The sequence below is a fragment of the Oncorhynchus keta genome, chromosome 17 (assembly GCF_023373465.1).
Source record: "Oncorhynchus keta strain PuntledgeMale-10-30-2019 chromosome 17, Oket_V2, whole genome shotgun sequence".
In the NCBI taxonomy this organism is placed as follows: Eukaryota; Metazoa; Chordata; class Actinopteri; order Salmoniformes; family Salmonidae; genus Oncorhynchus; species Oncorhynchus keta.
The window spans coordinates 54,527,139-54,543,394 of NC_068437.1; the positions used below are offsets into that span (position 1 = coordinate 54,527,139).

At 50.3% G+C, this 16,256-nt stretch overlaps 1 protein-coding gene across 1 annotated transcript in view; it reads right to left on the bottom strand.

Annotated features, from left to right (window-relative positions):
* LOC118379936 (reelin-like) overlaps positions 1-16,256 on the bottom strand; it is a 318,966-nt gene that overhangs the window by 92,691 nt on the left and 210,019 nt on the right. The window contains 5 exon segments of the mRNA XM_052466572.1: positions 73-182; positions 5,183-5,311; positions 5,500-5,708; positions 7,234-7,349; positions 13,235-13,386. Coding sequence (XP_052322532.1) covers positions 73-182; positions 5,183-5,311; positions 5,500-5,708; positions 7,234-7,349; positions 13,235-13,386 — 716 coding nt within the window.

A 16,256-nucleotide genomic window follows, 5' to 3' on the forward strand; every position in this document is an offset into this window, starting at 1 on the left:
CAACCAACAAACTTAATGTCCCGCGATCTTATGAGATTTACAGGACCAACAGTGTGTGTATAAGGTTCCCACCATTGTCTATGGCCCACATGTTGCCAGCTCCCATGCCACCCTGTCTCCAACGGAACTGGGTGTTCTCAGTCAGGGCAGCGTTGGGTAAGGGGATGGAGATCCTCGTCCAGCTGGAGATAGAGAAACAGAGGGACATGCCAACAGTCAGACAGACTCTTAGACAAAAAGGGTTCCGAAAGGGTTCTTTTGCAGAGAGATAGGGTTCTACCTAGAACAGTTTTGATCAGAAGAACCCTTATTGGAAGGCAAAGGGTTCTACCTAGAACCTTTAACATCCTAAGAATTGTTTCTGGAGGAAAAGGTTCTTGGGTGATTTTTTTGGAAGACAAGAAGGGTTTTACATTGAACCATATAATATTTCCCAGCATGCTCTATTGAAGGGAGATTTTCCAGAATTGTTTGTTTTACTGTAATATGTGTTTTTGTTTTGCACGTACATTTATTGGTTAATACATTTTATACTACACAAAGACAAATAACAGAGAGGTTTTTCAAACTAATCCAATCAGTTGGATCTATTGCACCCGTTACTGAGATGGCTGCTCCAGTTCAGATGATTGAGGTTGTCTCACTATTCAATCTTCCCCTTCAAAATCATCATGAATCCAGGTCTCGTGTGATTGACAACTCCACTTGTTGGATATCTTGACTCTGGCTGGATTCTAATAGGAATTACACATCACTTTGTAAGCCAGCATTACGTGACTTGCAGGCCGAATGTGGCCTGTAAACCAGTAGTTTCCTAACACCACTGTGTCAGGGTATATAACTAGGTCCTCAAAGAAAGGTCACATGATATATGTCATGTATTATCATATGCTACGTTCCTTTTTGTGTTGTGGGTTTGTGTGTATATCAGGAAAATGGCTTCCTGGATTCCCCTAAAGCAGCTGATTGGTCGGCCTATCACTAATCGGCTCTCTGACCCCGCCTTCTCGTCAGGGGGTACAGCTGTCTGCAATTACCGACTCCTTCTGCAGTTTGAAAAGCCAGCGTTCCTTTGTTTTGGAAAGAGCTGCTTTGTATGTGCTGTGTTGGTTGTGGGTCTGATTAATTTGTTGTAAAGGATAAAGGATTTTGTAGCCGGTCCTGCTGAGGTATGTGTATGCCAAAAGGACTGTGTTTGTGATTATTGAAATGGTTCACTTTAAGTTAGTAATTATTCTGTTTTTGTTCCCAGGGGGGAAGGGGAAGGCACCTTGGGAATGCTTAGGCAAGAGACCTGCGGGTATCCATATACAGTTGAAGTTTACATAAACTCGTTTTCCAACCACTCCACAAATGTCTTGTTTAACAAACGATAGTTTTGGCAAGTCGGTTAGGATATCTACATTTCATGACACAAGTCATTTTTCCAACAATTGTTTACAGACAGATTATTTCACTTATAATTCCCTGTATCACAATTCCAGTGGGTCAGAGGTTGACTGTACACTAAGTTGACTGTGCCTTTCAACAGCTGGGAAAATTCAAGAAAATGATTGCATTAGAAGATTCTGATAGGCTAATATCATTTGAGTCAATTGGAGGTGTACCTGTGGCTGTATTTCAAGGCCTACCTTCAAACTCAGTGCCTCTTTCCTTGACATCATCGGAAAAACAATAGTACGCAAGTATAAACACCATGGGACCACGCAGCCGTCATTCCGCTCAGGAAGGAGATGCACTTTGTCTCCTAGAGATGAACGTACTTCGGTGCGAAAAGTGCAAATCAATCCCAGAACAACAGCAAAGGACCTTGTGAAGATGCTGGAGGAAACCGGTACAAAAGTATCTATATCCACAGTAAAACTAGTCCTATATCAACATAACCTGAAAGGCCGCTCAGCAAGGAAGAAGCCATTGCTCTAAAACCGCTATAAAAAAGCCAGACTACAGTTTGCATCTGCACATGGGGACTAAGATCGTAATTTTTGGAGAAATGTCCTCTGGTCTGATGAAACAAATAGAACTGTTTGGCCGTAATGACCATCGTTATGTTTGGATGAAAAAGGGGGAGGCTTGCAAGCCGAAGAACACCATCCCAACCGGGAAGCACGGGGGTGGCAGCATCATGTTGTGGGGGTGCTTTGGTGCAGGAGGGACTGGTGCACTTCACAAAATAGATGGCTTCATGAGGGAGGAAAATATGTGGATATATTGAAGCAACATCTCGAGACATCAGTCAGCAAGTTAACCTCTTGCTCCTACCTGGCACGCAGGCGTCCCATCTAGAGCTCTGGAAATGCAAATGCGCTACGCTAAATGCTAATAGTATTAGTTAAAACTCAAACGTTCATTAAAATACACATGCAGGGTATTGAATTAAAGCTACACTCGTTGTGAATCCAGGCAACAAGTCAGATTTTTTAAATGCTTTTCGGCGAAAGCATGAGAAGCTATTATCTGATAGCATGTAACACCCCAAAAGACCCGCAGGGGACGTAAACAAAATAATTAGCATATTCGGCGCTACACAAACCGCACAATAAAATATAAAACATTCATTACCTTTGACCATCTTCTTTGTTGGCACTCCTAGATGTCCCATAATCACTATTGGGTATTTTTTTTCGATTAAATCGGTCCATATACAGCCTAGATATCGATCTATGAAGACTGTGTGATAAACTGAAAAAAATAGCGTTTCATAACGTAACGTCATTTTTTAAAATTCAAAAAGTCGACGATAAACTTTCACAAAACACTTCGAAATACTTTTGTAATGCAACTTTAGGTATTAGTACACGTTAATAAGCGATAAAATTCATCAGGAGGCGATGTAAATTCTATAGGTGTCCGTCTCGAAAAAATGTCTGGAGAGAGCTCGACCAAAACATCCGGTCGGAGACCGGAGGGAATCGGTTCCCTTGATTCGGTTTGACCAAGAATCAAAGCTGAATCAAATGACAAGACTCTAGACATCGTGTGGAAGCTGTAGGCACTGCAACCTCGGCCTCATTTAATTCGGTTCACTTTGAACAATTCCTGGAAGTAGCGCAAGGATATTTATTTCCATTTTCAGTGATCAGATTTTCCTGCACTTTTCGATGAAACGCACGTTCTGTTATAGTCACAGCCGTGATTTACCAGTTTTATAAACGTCTGAGTGTTTTCTATCCACACATACTAATCATATGCATATACTATATTCCTGGCCTGAGTAGCAGGGCGCTGAAATGTTGCGCGATTTTTAACAGAATGTTCAAAAAAGTAGAGGGTCGACTTAACAGGTTAAGTTTGGTCGCAAATGGGTCTTTCAAATGGACAATCACCCCAAGCATACTTCCAAAGTTGTGGCCAAATGGTTTAAGGACAACAAAGTCAAGGTCTTGGAGTGGCCATCACAAAGCCCTGGCCTCAATCCTATAGAAAATGTGTGGGCAGAACTGAAAAAGCGTGTGCGAACATGGAGGCCTACAAACCTGACTCAGTTACACCAGCTCTGTCAGGAGGAATGGGCCAAAATTCACCCAACTTATTGTGGGAAGCTTGTGGAAGGCTAACCGAAACGTTTGACCCAAGTTAAACCATTTAAAGGCAATGCTACCAAATAGTAATTGAGTGAATGTAAACTTCTGACCCAGTGGGAATGTGATGAAAGAAATAAAAGCTTAAATAAATCATTGTCTCTACTATTATTCTGACATTTTCACATTCTTAAAATAAATTGGTGATCTTAACTGACCTAAAACAGGGAATTATTACTGTGATTGAATGTCAGGAATTGTGAAAAACTGAGATTAAATGTATTTGGCTAAGGTGTCTGTAAACATAAGTTAAACTGTACCCGTAGCATGTACCCGTAGCATGTACCCGTAGCATGTACCCGTAGCATGTACCCGTAGCATGCACTCTATGTATTTGGTTCGCCCGCCATGTGGCATTAAGGTTAGGTGGTAGTGGGTAGGTAGGAGAGGGTAGGTAAGTAGTGGGTAGGTAGGTAAGTAGTGGGTAGGTAGGAGAGGTTAGGTAAGTAGTGGGTAGGTAGGAGAGGTTAGGTAAGTAGTGGGTAGGTAGGAGAGGTTAGGTAAGTAGTGGGTAGGTAGGAGAGGTTAGGTAAGTAGTGGGTAGGTAGGAGGGGGTAGGTAGGTAGGAGGGGGTAGGTAAGTAGTGGGTAGGTAGGAGAGGGGGCTCTAACTTTTACTTTCTTTGCTTTGGTTCCGTCCATACCTCCACCCACAGTCCCATACCTCCACCCACAGTCCCATACCTCCACCCACAGTCCCATACCTCCACCCACAGTCCTATACCTCCACCCACAGTCCCATACCTCCACCCACATTCCCATACCTCCACCCACATTCCCATACCTCCACCCACAGTCACATACCTCCACCCACAGTCCCATACCTCCACCCACAGTCCTATACCTCCACCCACAGTCCTATACCTCCACCCACAGTCCCATACCTCCACCCACAGTCCTATACCTCCACCCACAGTCCTATACCTCCACCCACAGTCCCATACCTCCACCCACATTCCCATACCTCCACCCACATTCCCATACCTCCACCCACATTCCCATACCTCCACCCACAGTCACATACCTCCACCCACAGTCACATACCTCCACCCACAGTCACATACCTCCTTACCTCCACCTACAGTCACATACCTCCTTACCTCCACCTACAGTCACATACCTCCTTACCTCCACCTACAGTCCTATACCTCCACCTACAGTCCCATACCTCCACCTACAGTCCCATACCTCCACCTACAGTCCCATACCTCCACCTACAGTCCCATACCTCCACCTACAGTCCCATACCTCCACCTACAGTCCCATACCTCCACCTACAGTCCCATACCTCCACCTACAGTCCCATACCTCTATACCTCCACCTACAGTCCCATACCTCCACCCACAGTCCTATACCTCCACCTACAGTCCTATACCTCCAACTACAGTCCCATACCTCCACCTACAGTCCTATACCTCCACCTACAGTCCTAATATCTCCACCTACAGTCCTATACCTCCACCTACAGTCACATACCTCTTTACCTCCACCTACACTAAACACACACACACGTAAACCCACATAAAAACACACACACACACATAAACACACACACACACACGTAAACCCACATAAACACACACACACACAAACATCCCTACCCGCTGTAGTTATCAGAGGAGTAGACGGTGCTATGTGGTAGGTGAGGTCCAGCACACAAGTCTGGGAGACACTCTGTGTGGAGCAGGGACCAGGAACGACCGTGATTGGTGGAAAACTCCAGATTGACACTAACAAAGAGGAAGACACATTTTTATTCCACCTTACAACACGTTGTAACAAAAGGGGAAGAACTGTCAGTATTGCAAAAAATATATTAATATGAAATGTGTGCAATTAGCAAATAGAAAATGTATTGTATTGATTGTTTTGCATTGTGCTGGCTGTTGAGTGCAACAGTGCAGAAGGTGTATTGTACCTGTTGGCAGGCTGGTAGGATCCACAGCCCAGGTTGATGGAGAACTGGGCCACGTGGGTGTGTGTGGCAGGCAGAACGGGCAGCAGATGCATGAAGTCTACGGCCCAGACATGACGGTTGGCACCACCGTGTGCCCGCTGCTCCAGACAGAACTGGGTGACAGGGGTCTGGAGGTCTGGAGGAAGGGCTACTGATACTACAGATGGACTCTAGGGGAAGAGGGAGGAGAAGACGGAGGAGAGGAGGGGGAGGAAGGAAGAGAGGAGGAAGGAGGAGAGGAAGGAAGAGAGGAGGGGGAGGAAGGAGGAGAGGAAGGAAGAGAGGAGGGGGAGGAGAAGACAGAGGAGAGGAGGGGGAGGAGAAGACAGAGGAGAGGAGGGGAAGGAAGAGGGGAGGAAGGAGGAGAGGAAGGAGGAAGGAAGAGAGGAGGGGGAGGAGAGGAGAGGAGGGGGGGAGGAAGGAAGAGAGGAGGGGGAGGAAGGAAGAGAGGAGGGGGAGGAAGGAAGAGAGGAGGGGGAGGAGAGGAGGAGAGAGGAAGGAAGAGAGGAGGGGGAGGAAGGAAGAGAGGAGGAAGGAGGGGAGGGAGAAGGAGAAGGGGGAGGAGGAGGAGGAGGAAGGAGGAGGGGGAGGAAGGAGGTGAGGAGAGGGGGGGAGGAGAGGGTGAGGAGAGGGGGGAGAGGGTGAGGAGAGGTGGGGGAGGAGGAGGATAAGGGAATAACAAAGGGTATAAAAGTAGAGGAGAATGGAGAGGGGGGAGAGGAGAGATATGGGGGAAAGAAGAGGAAACACAGTAGAGGAACAGAGTTGGCTGGATAAACATATTTTATATCCTCCTAAACATCAACAGAACAGTTAGAGCTAGATCACATTAAAGAGCAGGTCTGTAGAGGACAGAGCAGGTCTGTAGAGGACAGAGCAGGTCTATAGAGGACAGAGCAGGTCTGTAGAGGACAGAGCAGGTCTGTAGAGGACAGAGCAGGTCTGTAGAGGACAGAGCAGGTCTGTAGAGGACAGAGCAGGTCTGTAGAGGACAGAGCAGGTCTGTAGAGGACAGAGCAGGTCTGTAGAGGACAGAGCAGGTCTGTAGAGGACAGAGCAGGTCTGTAGAGGACAGAGCAGGTCTGTAGAGGACAGAGCAGGTCTGTAGAGGACAGAGCAGGTCTGTAGAGGACAGAGCAGGTCTGTAGAGGACAGCGCAGGTCTGTAGAGGACAGCGCAGGTCTGTAGAGGACAGAGCAGGTCTGTAGAGGACAGAGCAGGTCTGTAGAGGACAGAGCAGGTCTGTAGAGGACAGAGCAGGTCTGTAGAGGACAGAGCAGGTCTGTAGAGGACAGCGCAGGTCTGTAGAGGACAGAGCAGGTCTGTAGAGGACAGAGCAGGTCTGTAGAGGACAGAGCAGGTCTGTAGAGGACAGAGCAGGTCTGTAGAGGACAGAGCAGGTCTATAGAGGACAGAGCAGGTCTATAGAGGACAGAGCAGGTCTTTAGAGGACAGCGCAGGTCTGTAGAGGACAGAGCAGGTCTGTAGAGGACAGAGCAGGTCTGTAGAGGACAGAGCAGGTCTGTAGAGGACAGAGCAGGTCTATAGAGGACAGAGCAGGTCTATAGAGGACAGAGCAGGTCTGTAGAGGACAGAGCAGGTCTGTATAGTGTAGAGGACAGAGCAGGTCTGTGTGTATGGCAGATTGTCCAACAGCACGTGGTCTCTCTGTGTGTGTGTGTGTTTTGGTCTCACCTTGTAGGAGGAGTATGGCAGGGTGTCTAACAGCACGTGGTCTCTCCTCCCCTCTGACCTCCCAAACAAGATGACATCATTCTCATGGGACTCTCCTGGGTCACACTCTCCTCCACCTGCAGGAAAACACGCAGACAGTCGGGAAAACACACAGACAGTCGGGAAAATGTTTGGTTGGAAAAAGACTAACAACATTATAGGTATGAGAATACGCCTCTTTCTCCATTGTGGCGGCAAGGTAGTCTAGTGGTTAGAGTGGAGGGGCGGCAGGTAGCCTAGTGGTTAGAGTGGAGGGGCGGCAGGTAGTCTAGTGGTTAGAGTGGAGGGGCGGCAGGTAGCCTAGTGGTTAGAGTGGAGGGGCGGCAGGTAGTCTTGTGGTTAGAGTGGGGGCGGCAGGTAGTCTAGTGGTTAGAGTGGAGGGGCGGCAGGTAGTCTAGTGGTTAGAGTGGAGGGGCGGCAGGTAGTCTAGTGGTTAGAGTGGAGGGGCGGCAGGTAGTCTAGTGGTTAGAGTGGAGGGGCGGCAGGTAGTCTTGTGGTTAGAGTGGAGGGGCGGCAGGTAGTCTAGTGGTTAGCGTGGAGGGGCGGCAGGTAGTCTAGTGGTTAGAGTGGAGGGGCGGCAGGTAGTCTAGTGGTTAGAGTGGAGGGGCGGCAGGTAGTCTAGTGGTTAGAGTGGAGGGGCGGCAGGTAGTCTAGTGGTTAGAGTGGAGGGGCGGCAGGTAGCCTAGTGGTTAGAGTGGCGGGGCGGCAGGTAGCCTAGTGGTTAGAGTGGAGGGGCGGCAGGTAGCCTAGTGGTTAGAGTGGAGGGGCGGCAGGTAGTCTAGTGGTTAGAGTGGAGGGGCGGCAGGTAGTCTAGTGGTTAGAGTGGAGGGGCGGCAGGTAGCCTAGTGGTTAGAGTGGAGGGGCGGCAGGTAGTCTAGTGGTTAGAGTGGAGGGGCGGCAGGTAGCCTAGTGGTTAGAGTGGAGGGGCGGCAGGTAGTCTAGTGGTTAGAGTGGAGGGGCGGCAGGTAGCCTAGTGGTTAGAGTGGAGGGGCGGCAGGTAGCCTAGTGGTTAGAGTGGAGGGGCGGCAGGTAGTCTAGTGGTTAGAGTGGAGGGGCGGCAGGTAGCCTAGTGGTTAGAGTGGAGGGGCGGCAGGTAGCCTAGTGGTTAGAGTGGAGGGGCGGCAGGTAGTCTAGTGGTTAGAGTGGAGGGGCGGCAGGTAGTCTAGTGGTTAGAGTGGAGGGGCGGCAGGTAGCCTAGTGGTTAGAGTGGAGGGGCGGCAGGTAGTCTAGTGGTTAGAGTGGAGGGGCGGCAGGTAGCCTAGTGGTTAGAGTGGGGGGCGGCAGGTAGTCTAGTGGTTAGAGTGGAGGGGCGGCAGGTAGCCTAGTGGTTAGAGTGGAGGGGCGGCAGGTAGCCTAGTGGTTAGAGTGGAGGGGCGGCAGGTAGTCTAGTGGTTAGAGTGGAGGGGCGGCAGGTAGTCTAGTGGTTAGAGTGGAGGGGCGGCAGGTAGCCTAGTGGTTAGAGTGGAGGGGCGGCAGGTAGCCTAGTGGTTAGAGTGGAGGGGCGGCAGGTAGCCTAGTGGTTAGAGTGGGGGGCGGCAGGTAGTCTAGTGGTTAGAGGGAGGGGCGGCAGGTAGCCTAGTGGTTAGAGTGGAGGGGCGGCAGGTAGCCTAGTGGTTAGAGTAGAGGGGTGGCAGGGTAGCCTAGTGGTTAGAGTGGAGGGGCGGCAGGTAGCCTAGTGGTTAGAGTGGAGGGGCGGCAGGTAGCCTAGTGGTTAGAGTGGATGGGCGGCAGGTAGCCTAGTGGTTAGAGTGGAGGGGCGGCAGGTAGCCTAGTGGTTAGAGTAGAGGGGTGGCAGGGTAGCCTAGTGGTTAGAGTGGAGGGGCGGCAGGTAGCCTAGTGGTTAGAGTGGAGGGGCGGCAGGTAGCCTAGTGGTTAGAGTGGAGGGGTGGCAGGTAGCCTAGTGGTTAGAGTGGAGGGGCGGCAGGGTAGCCTAGTGGTTAGAGTGTTGGACTAGTAACCGGAAGGTTGCGAGATCGAATCTGTCATTCTTCCCCTGAACAAGGCAGTTAACCCCACTGTTCCTAGACCTTGTCCATCCGCTTCATCTGCACTGACTGAACTTATTGTCCAATATGGTGGAAGCTCGTCAGTGAAGGTAAGGAGAGGGGAGAAGGTATTTTTAGACCCACGGGTAACGGTCTGTGTTGGTGGTAACCTTACCCATGGTGAAGTGGAAGCACCCGTGGGTAACGGTCTGTGTTGGTGGTTACCTTACCCATGGTGAAGTGGAAGCACCCGTGGGTAACTGTCTGTGTTGGTGGTTACCTTACCCATGGTGAAGTGGAAGCACCCGTGGGTAATGGTCTGTGTTGGTGGTCCTTACCCATGGTGAAGTGGAAGCACCCGTGGGTAACTGTCTGTGTTGGTGGTTACCTTACCCATGGTGAAGTGGAAGCACCCGTGGGTAATGGTCTGTGTTGGTGGTCCTTACCCATGGTGAAGTGGAAGCACCCGTGGGTAACGGTCTGTGTTGGTGGTAAACTTACCCATGGTGAAGTGGAAGCACCCGTGGGTAACTGTCTGTGTTGGTGGTAACCTTACCCATGGTGAAGTGGAAGCACCCGTGGGTAACGGTCTGTGTTGGTGGTAACCTTACCCATGGTGAAGTGGAAGCACCCGTGGGTAACGGTCTGTGTTGGTGGTTACCTTACCCATGGTGAAGTGGAAGCACCCGTGGGTAACGGTCTGTGTTGGTGGTAACCTTACCCATGGTGAAGTGGAAGCACCCGTGGGTAGTAGTCTGTGTTGGTGGTAACCTTACCCATGGTGAAGTGGAAGCACCCGTGGGTAACGGTCTGTGTTGGTGGTTACCTTACCCATGGTGAAGTGGAAGCACCCGTGGGTAACTGTCTGTGTTGGTGGTTACCTTACCCATGGTGAAGTGGAAGCACCCGTGGGTAACGGTCTGTGTTGGTGGTTACCTTACCCATGGTGAAGTGGAAGCACCCGTGGGTAACGGTCTGTGTTGGTGGTTACCTTACCCATGGTGAAGTGGAAGCACCCGTGGGTAACTGTCTGTGTTGGTGGTTACCTTACCCATGGTGAAGTGGAAGCACCCGTGGGTAACGGTCTGTGTTGGTGGTCCTTACCCATGGTGAAGTGGAAGCACCCGTGGGTAACGGTCTGTGTTGGTGGTTACCTTACCCATGGTGAAGTGGAAGCACCCGTGGGTAACGGTCTGTGTTGGTGGTCCTTACCCATGGTGAAGTGGAAGCACCCGTGGGTAGTGGTCTGTGTTGGTGGTAACCTTACCCATGGTGAAGTGGAAGCACCCGTGGGTAACGGTCTGTGTTGGTGGTAACCTTACCCATGGTGAAGTGGAAGCACCCGTGGGTAGCAGTCTGTGTTGGTGGTAACCTTACCCATGGTGAAGTGGAAGCACCCGTGGGTAACGGTCTGTGTTGGTGGTCCTTACCCATGGTGAAGTGGAAGCACCCGTGGGTAACTGTCTGTGTTGGTGGTTACCTTACCCATGGTGAAGTGGAAGCACCCGTGGGTAATGGTCTGTGTTGGTGGTCCTTACCCATGGTGAAGTGGAAGCACCCGTGGGTAACTGTCTGTGTTGGTGGTTACCTTACCCATGGTGAAGTGGAAGCACCCGTGGGTAATGGTCTGTGTTGGTGGTCCTTACCCATGGTGAAGTGGAAGCACCCGTGGGTAACGGTCTGTGTTGGTGGTAAACTTACCCATGGTGAAGTGGAAGCACCCGTGGGTAACTGTCTGTGTTGGTGGTTACCTTACCCATGGTGAAGTGGAAGCACCCGTGGGTAACGGTCTGTGTTGGTGGTTACCTTACCCATGGTGAAGTGGAAGCACCCGTGGGTAACGGTCTGTGTTGGTGGTTACCTTACCCATGGTGAAGTGGAAGCACCCGTGGGTAACGGTCTGTGTTGGTGGTAACCTTACCCATGGTGAAGTGGAAGCACCCGTGGGTAGTAGTCTGTGTTGGTGGTCCTTACCCATGGTGAAGTGGAAGCACCCGTGGGTAGTGGTCTGTGTTGGTGGTCCTTACCCATGGTGAAGTGGAAGCACCCGTGGGTAGTAGTCTGTGTTGGTGGTTACCTTACCCATGGTGAAGTGGAAGCACCCGTGGGTAATGGTCTGTGTTGGTGGTTACCTTACCCATGGTGAAGTGGAAGCACCCGTGGGTAGTAGTCTGTGTTGGTGGTCCTTACCCATGGTGAAGTGGAAGCACCCGTGGGTAGTGGTCTGTGTTGGTGGTCCTTACCCATGGTGAAGTGGAAGCACCCGTGGGTAGTGGTCTGTGTTGGTGGTCCTTACCCATGGTGAAGTGGAAACACCCGTGGGTAATGGTCTGTGTTGGTGGTCCTTACCCATGGTGAAGTGGAAGCACCCGTGGGTAATGGTCTGTGTTGGTGGTCCTTACCCATGGTGAAGTGGAAGCACCCGTGGGTAGTAGTCTGTGTTGGTGGTTACCTTACCCATGGTGAAGTGTAAGCACCCGTGGGTAGTGGTCTGTGTAGTTGGTAACCTTACCCATGGTGAAGTGGAAGCACCCGTGGGTAGTGGTCTGTGTTGATGGTAACCTTACCCATGGTGAAGTGGAAGCACCCGTGGGTAGTAGTCTGTGTTGGTGGTTATCTTACCCATGGTGAAGTGGAAGCACCCGTGGGTAGTAGTCTGTGTTGGTGGTCCTTACCCATGGTGAAGTGGAAGCACCCGTGGGTAGTGGTCTGTGTTGGTGGTCCTTACCCATGGTGAAGTGGAAGCACCCGTGGGTAGTAGTCTGTGTTGGTGGTTACCTTACCCATGGTGAAGTGGAAGCACCCGTGGGTAACGGTCTGTGTTGGTGGTTACCTTACCCATGGTGAAGTGGAAGCACCCGTGGGTAGTAGTCTGTGTTGGTGGTTACCTTACCCATGGTGAAGTGGAAGCACCCGTGGGTAGTGGTCTGTGTTGGTGGTTACCTTACCCATGGTGAAGTGGAAGCACCCGTGGGTAGTAGTCTGTGTTGGTGGTTACCTTACCCATGGTGAAGTGGAAGCACCCGTGGGTAGTAGTCTGTGTTGGTGGTTACCTTACCCATGGTGAAGTGGAAGCACCCGTGGGTAGTGGTCTGTGTTGGTGGTTACCTTACCCATGGTGAAGTGGAAGCACCCGTGGGTAGTAGTCTGTGTTGGTGGTCCTTACCCATGGTGAAGTGGAAGCACCCGTGGGTAATGGTCTGTGTTGGTGGTCCTTACCCATGGTGAAGTGGAAGCACCCGTGGGTAGTAGTCTGTGTTGGTGGTCCTTACCCATGGTGAAGTGGAAGCACCCGTGGGTAGTAGTCTGTGTTGGTGGTTACCTTACCCATGGTGAAGTGGAAGCACCCGTGGGTAGTGGTCTGTGTTGGTGGTTACCTTACCCATGGTGAAGTGGAAGCACCCGTGGGTAGTAGTCTGTGTTGGTGGTCCTTACCCATGGTGAAGTGGAAGCACCCGTGGGTAGTAGTCTGTGTTGGTGGTTACCTTACCCATGGTGAAGTGGAAGCACCCGTGGGTAACGGTCTGTGTTGGTGGTCCTTACCCATGGTGAAGTGGAAGCACCCGTGGGTAGTAGTCTGTGTTGGTGGTCCTTACCCATGGTGAAGTGGAAGCACCCGTGGGTAGTGGTCTGTGTTGGTGGTCCTTACCCATGGTGAAGTGGAAGCACCCGTGGGTAGTAGTCTGTGTTGGTGGTCCTTACCCATGGTGAAGTGGAAGCACCCGTGGGTAACGGTCTGTGTTGGTGGTTACCTTACCCATGGTGAAGTGGAAGCACCCGTGGGTAACGGTCTGTGTTGGTGGTAACCTTACCCATGGTGAAGTGGAAGCACCCGTGGGTAACGGTCTGTGTTGGTGGTAACCTTACCCATGGTGAAGTAGAAGCACCCGTGGGTAGTGGTCTGTGTTGGTGGTAACCTTACCCATGGTGAAGTAGAAGCACCCGTGGGTAGTGGTCTGTGTTGGTGGTAACCTTACCCATGGTGAAGTAGAAGCGGATGTTTCCAGAGGAGGTGGTGTCCAGGTAAGGAGTACACATCTTCCTCTCTCCACCCCTCTCAAACACCAGGGCCAGGCCCGACTCTATCTCTCCACACTGGGTCCCATACACTGCTCCCTCGATGTCCCAGCTAAACACGCACACACACACACACACACACACACACACACACACACACACACACACACACACACACACACACACACACACACACACACACACACACACACACACACACACACACACACACACACACACACACACACACACACACACACACACACACACACACACACAACAACACACAAACATAGGCACGCATGCACACACACACAAATAGAAAGATAGAGAAAGAGAAGGGTTATATTAGTATTGCAGTAAACTTTACACAGACAGAACAACGCCTCACTACAGACACTGAAAAAGTGCACTACATTATAACCAATGGACTCTGAAAGAGGCACCCGTTGAAAATAGTTAACAATCACCCTGGGCCTCTCCTCTCCTCTCCTCTCCTCTCCTCTCCTCTCCTCTCCTCTCCTCTCCTCTCCTCTGTCAGGTATTATCCTTAGTATCCCTGTCACATCGACAGGGTTGTTGGGATGAGGCGCCTCTACAGGTGGTGACATAGAGAGCGAGGGGTTCTCCCTGCTTAGCCTACAAAACATGTCCTCATACACTACCTAATAGGTGTGAGATGTCATAGCATGCAATTACTGCCCATGTTAAGAACATAAACCTGGGGTTCTCCTCTCGTTAACATACTGACATACACAGAGAGCACGGGGCTTCCTTAATCACGTCCTTATTTCGATCCTCCATAACTCTCCAAACCCTGCCTCTAATTATCTTCATCTCGCTCTCTCTCTGTGCTTCTCTCTCTCTCTTTCTCTCTCTGTTTCTCTCTCTCTTTCTCTCTCTGTGCTTCTCTTTCTCTCTCTGTTTCTCTCTCTCTCTCTCTCTCCATGCTTCCCTCCATGCTTCTTTCCATCTCTCTCTCTCATCGAGCCACTCGGATTTTTGCCAATTCTTCAAGGCTAAACTGCTCCAGCTCCTTCAAGTTGGATGGGTTCCGCTGGTGTACAATGATGTTGCTCTTGTTGCGGGCGATTCCCTGATCGACCTCTACGCAGACGACACCATTGTATACACTTTCGGCCCGTCATTGGACACTGTGCTATCTAACCTCCAATCGAGCTTCAATGCCATACAACACTCCTTCCATGGCCTCCAACTGCTCTTAAACGCTAGTAAAACCAAATGCATGCTTTTCAACCGATCGCTGCCTGCACCCGCATGCCCGACTAGCATCACCACACTGGATGGTTCCGACCTTGAATATGTGGACACCTATAAGTACCTAGGTGTCTGGCTAGACTGCAAACTCTCCTTCCAGACCCATATCAAACATCTCCAATCGAAAATCAAATCAAGAATCGGCTTTCTATTCCGCAACAAAGCCTCATTCACTCACGCTGCCAAGCTTACCCTAGTAAAACTGACTATCCTACCGATCCTCGACTTCGGCGACGTCATCTACAAAATTGCTTCCAACACTCTACTCAGCAAACTGGATGCAGTTTATCACAGTGCCATCCGTTTTGTCACTAAAGCACCTTATACTACCCACCACTGCGACTTGTATGCTCTAGTCGGCTGGCCCTCGCTACATATTCGTTGCCAGACCCACTGGCTCCAGGTCATCTACAAGGCCATGCTAGGCAAAGCTCCGCCTTATCTCAGCTCACTGGTCACGATGGCAACACCCATCCGTAGCACGCGCTCCAGCAGGTGTATCTCATTGATCATCCCTAAAGCCAACACCTCATTCGGCCGCCTTTCGTTCCAGTACTCTGCTGCCTGTGACTGGAACGAATTGCAAAAATCGCTGAAGTTGGAGACTTTTATCTCCCTCACCAACTTCAAACATCAGCTAGCTGAGCAGCTAACCGATCGCTGCAGCTGTACATAATCTATTGGTAAATAGCACACCCATTTTCACCTACCTCATCCCCACAGTTTTTATTTATTTACTTTTCTGCTCTTTTGCACACCAATATCTCTACCTGTACATGATCATCTATCACTCCAGTGTTAATCTGCAATATTGTAATTATTCGCCTACCTCCTCATGCCTTTTGCACACATTGTATATAGACTCCCCTTTTTTCTCTGTGTTATTGACTTGTTAATTGTTTACTCCATGTGTAACTCTGTGTTGTCTGTTCACACTGCTATGCTTTATCTTGGCCAGGTCGCAGTTGCAAATGAGAACCTGTTCTCAACTAGCCTACCTGGTTAGTTGCATTCATTTGGTTTTACTAGCGTTTAAGAGCAGTTGGAGGCCACGGAAGGAATGTTGTATGGCATTGAAGCTCGTTTGGAGGTGAGATAGCACAGTGTCCAAGGAAGGGCCAGAAGTATACAGAATGGTGTCGTCTGCGTAGAGGTGGATCAGGGAATCGCCCGCAGCAAGAGCAACATCATTGATATATACAGAGAAAAGAGTCGGCCCGAGAATTGAACCCTGTGGCACCCCCAGAGACTGCCAGAGGACCGGACAACATGCCCTCCGATTTGACACACTGAACTCGGTCTGCAAAGTAGTTGGTGAACCAGGCAAGGCAGTCATTAGAAAAACCGAAGCTACTGAGTCTGCCGATACGAATATGGTGATTGACAGAGTCGAAAGCCTTGGCAAGGTCGATGAAGATGGCTGCACAGTACTGTCTTTTATCGATGGCGGTTATGATATCATTTAGTACCTTGAGCGTGGCTGAGGTGCACCTGTGACCGGCTCTGAAACCAGATTGCACAGCGGAGAAGGTACGGTGGGATTCGAGATGGTCAGTGATCTGTTTGTTGACTAGGCTTTCGAAGACCGTAGATAGGCAGGGCAGGATGGATATAGGTCTGTAGCAGTTTGGGTCCAGGGTGTCTCCCCCTTTGAAGAGGGGGATGACTGCGGCAGCTTTCCAATCCTTGGGGATCTCAGACGAT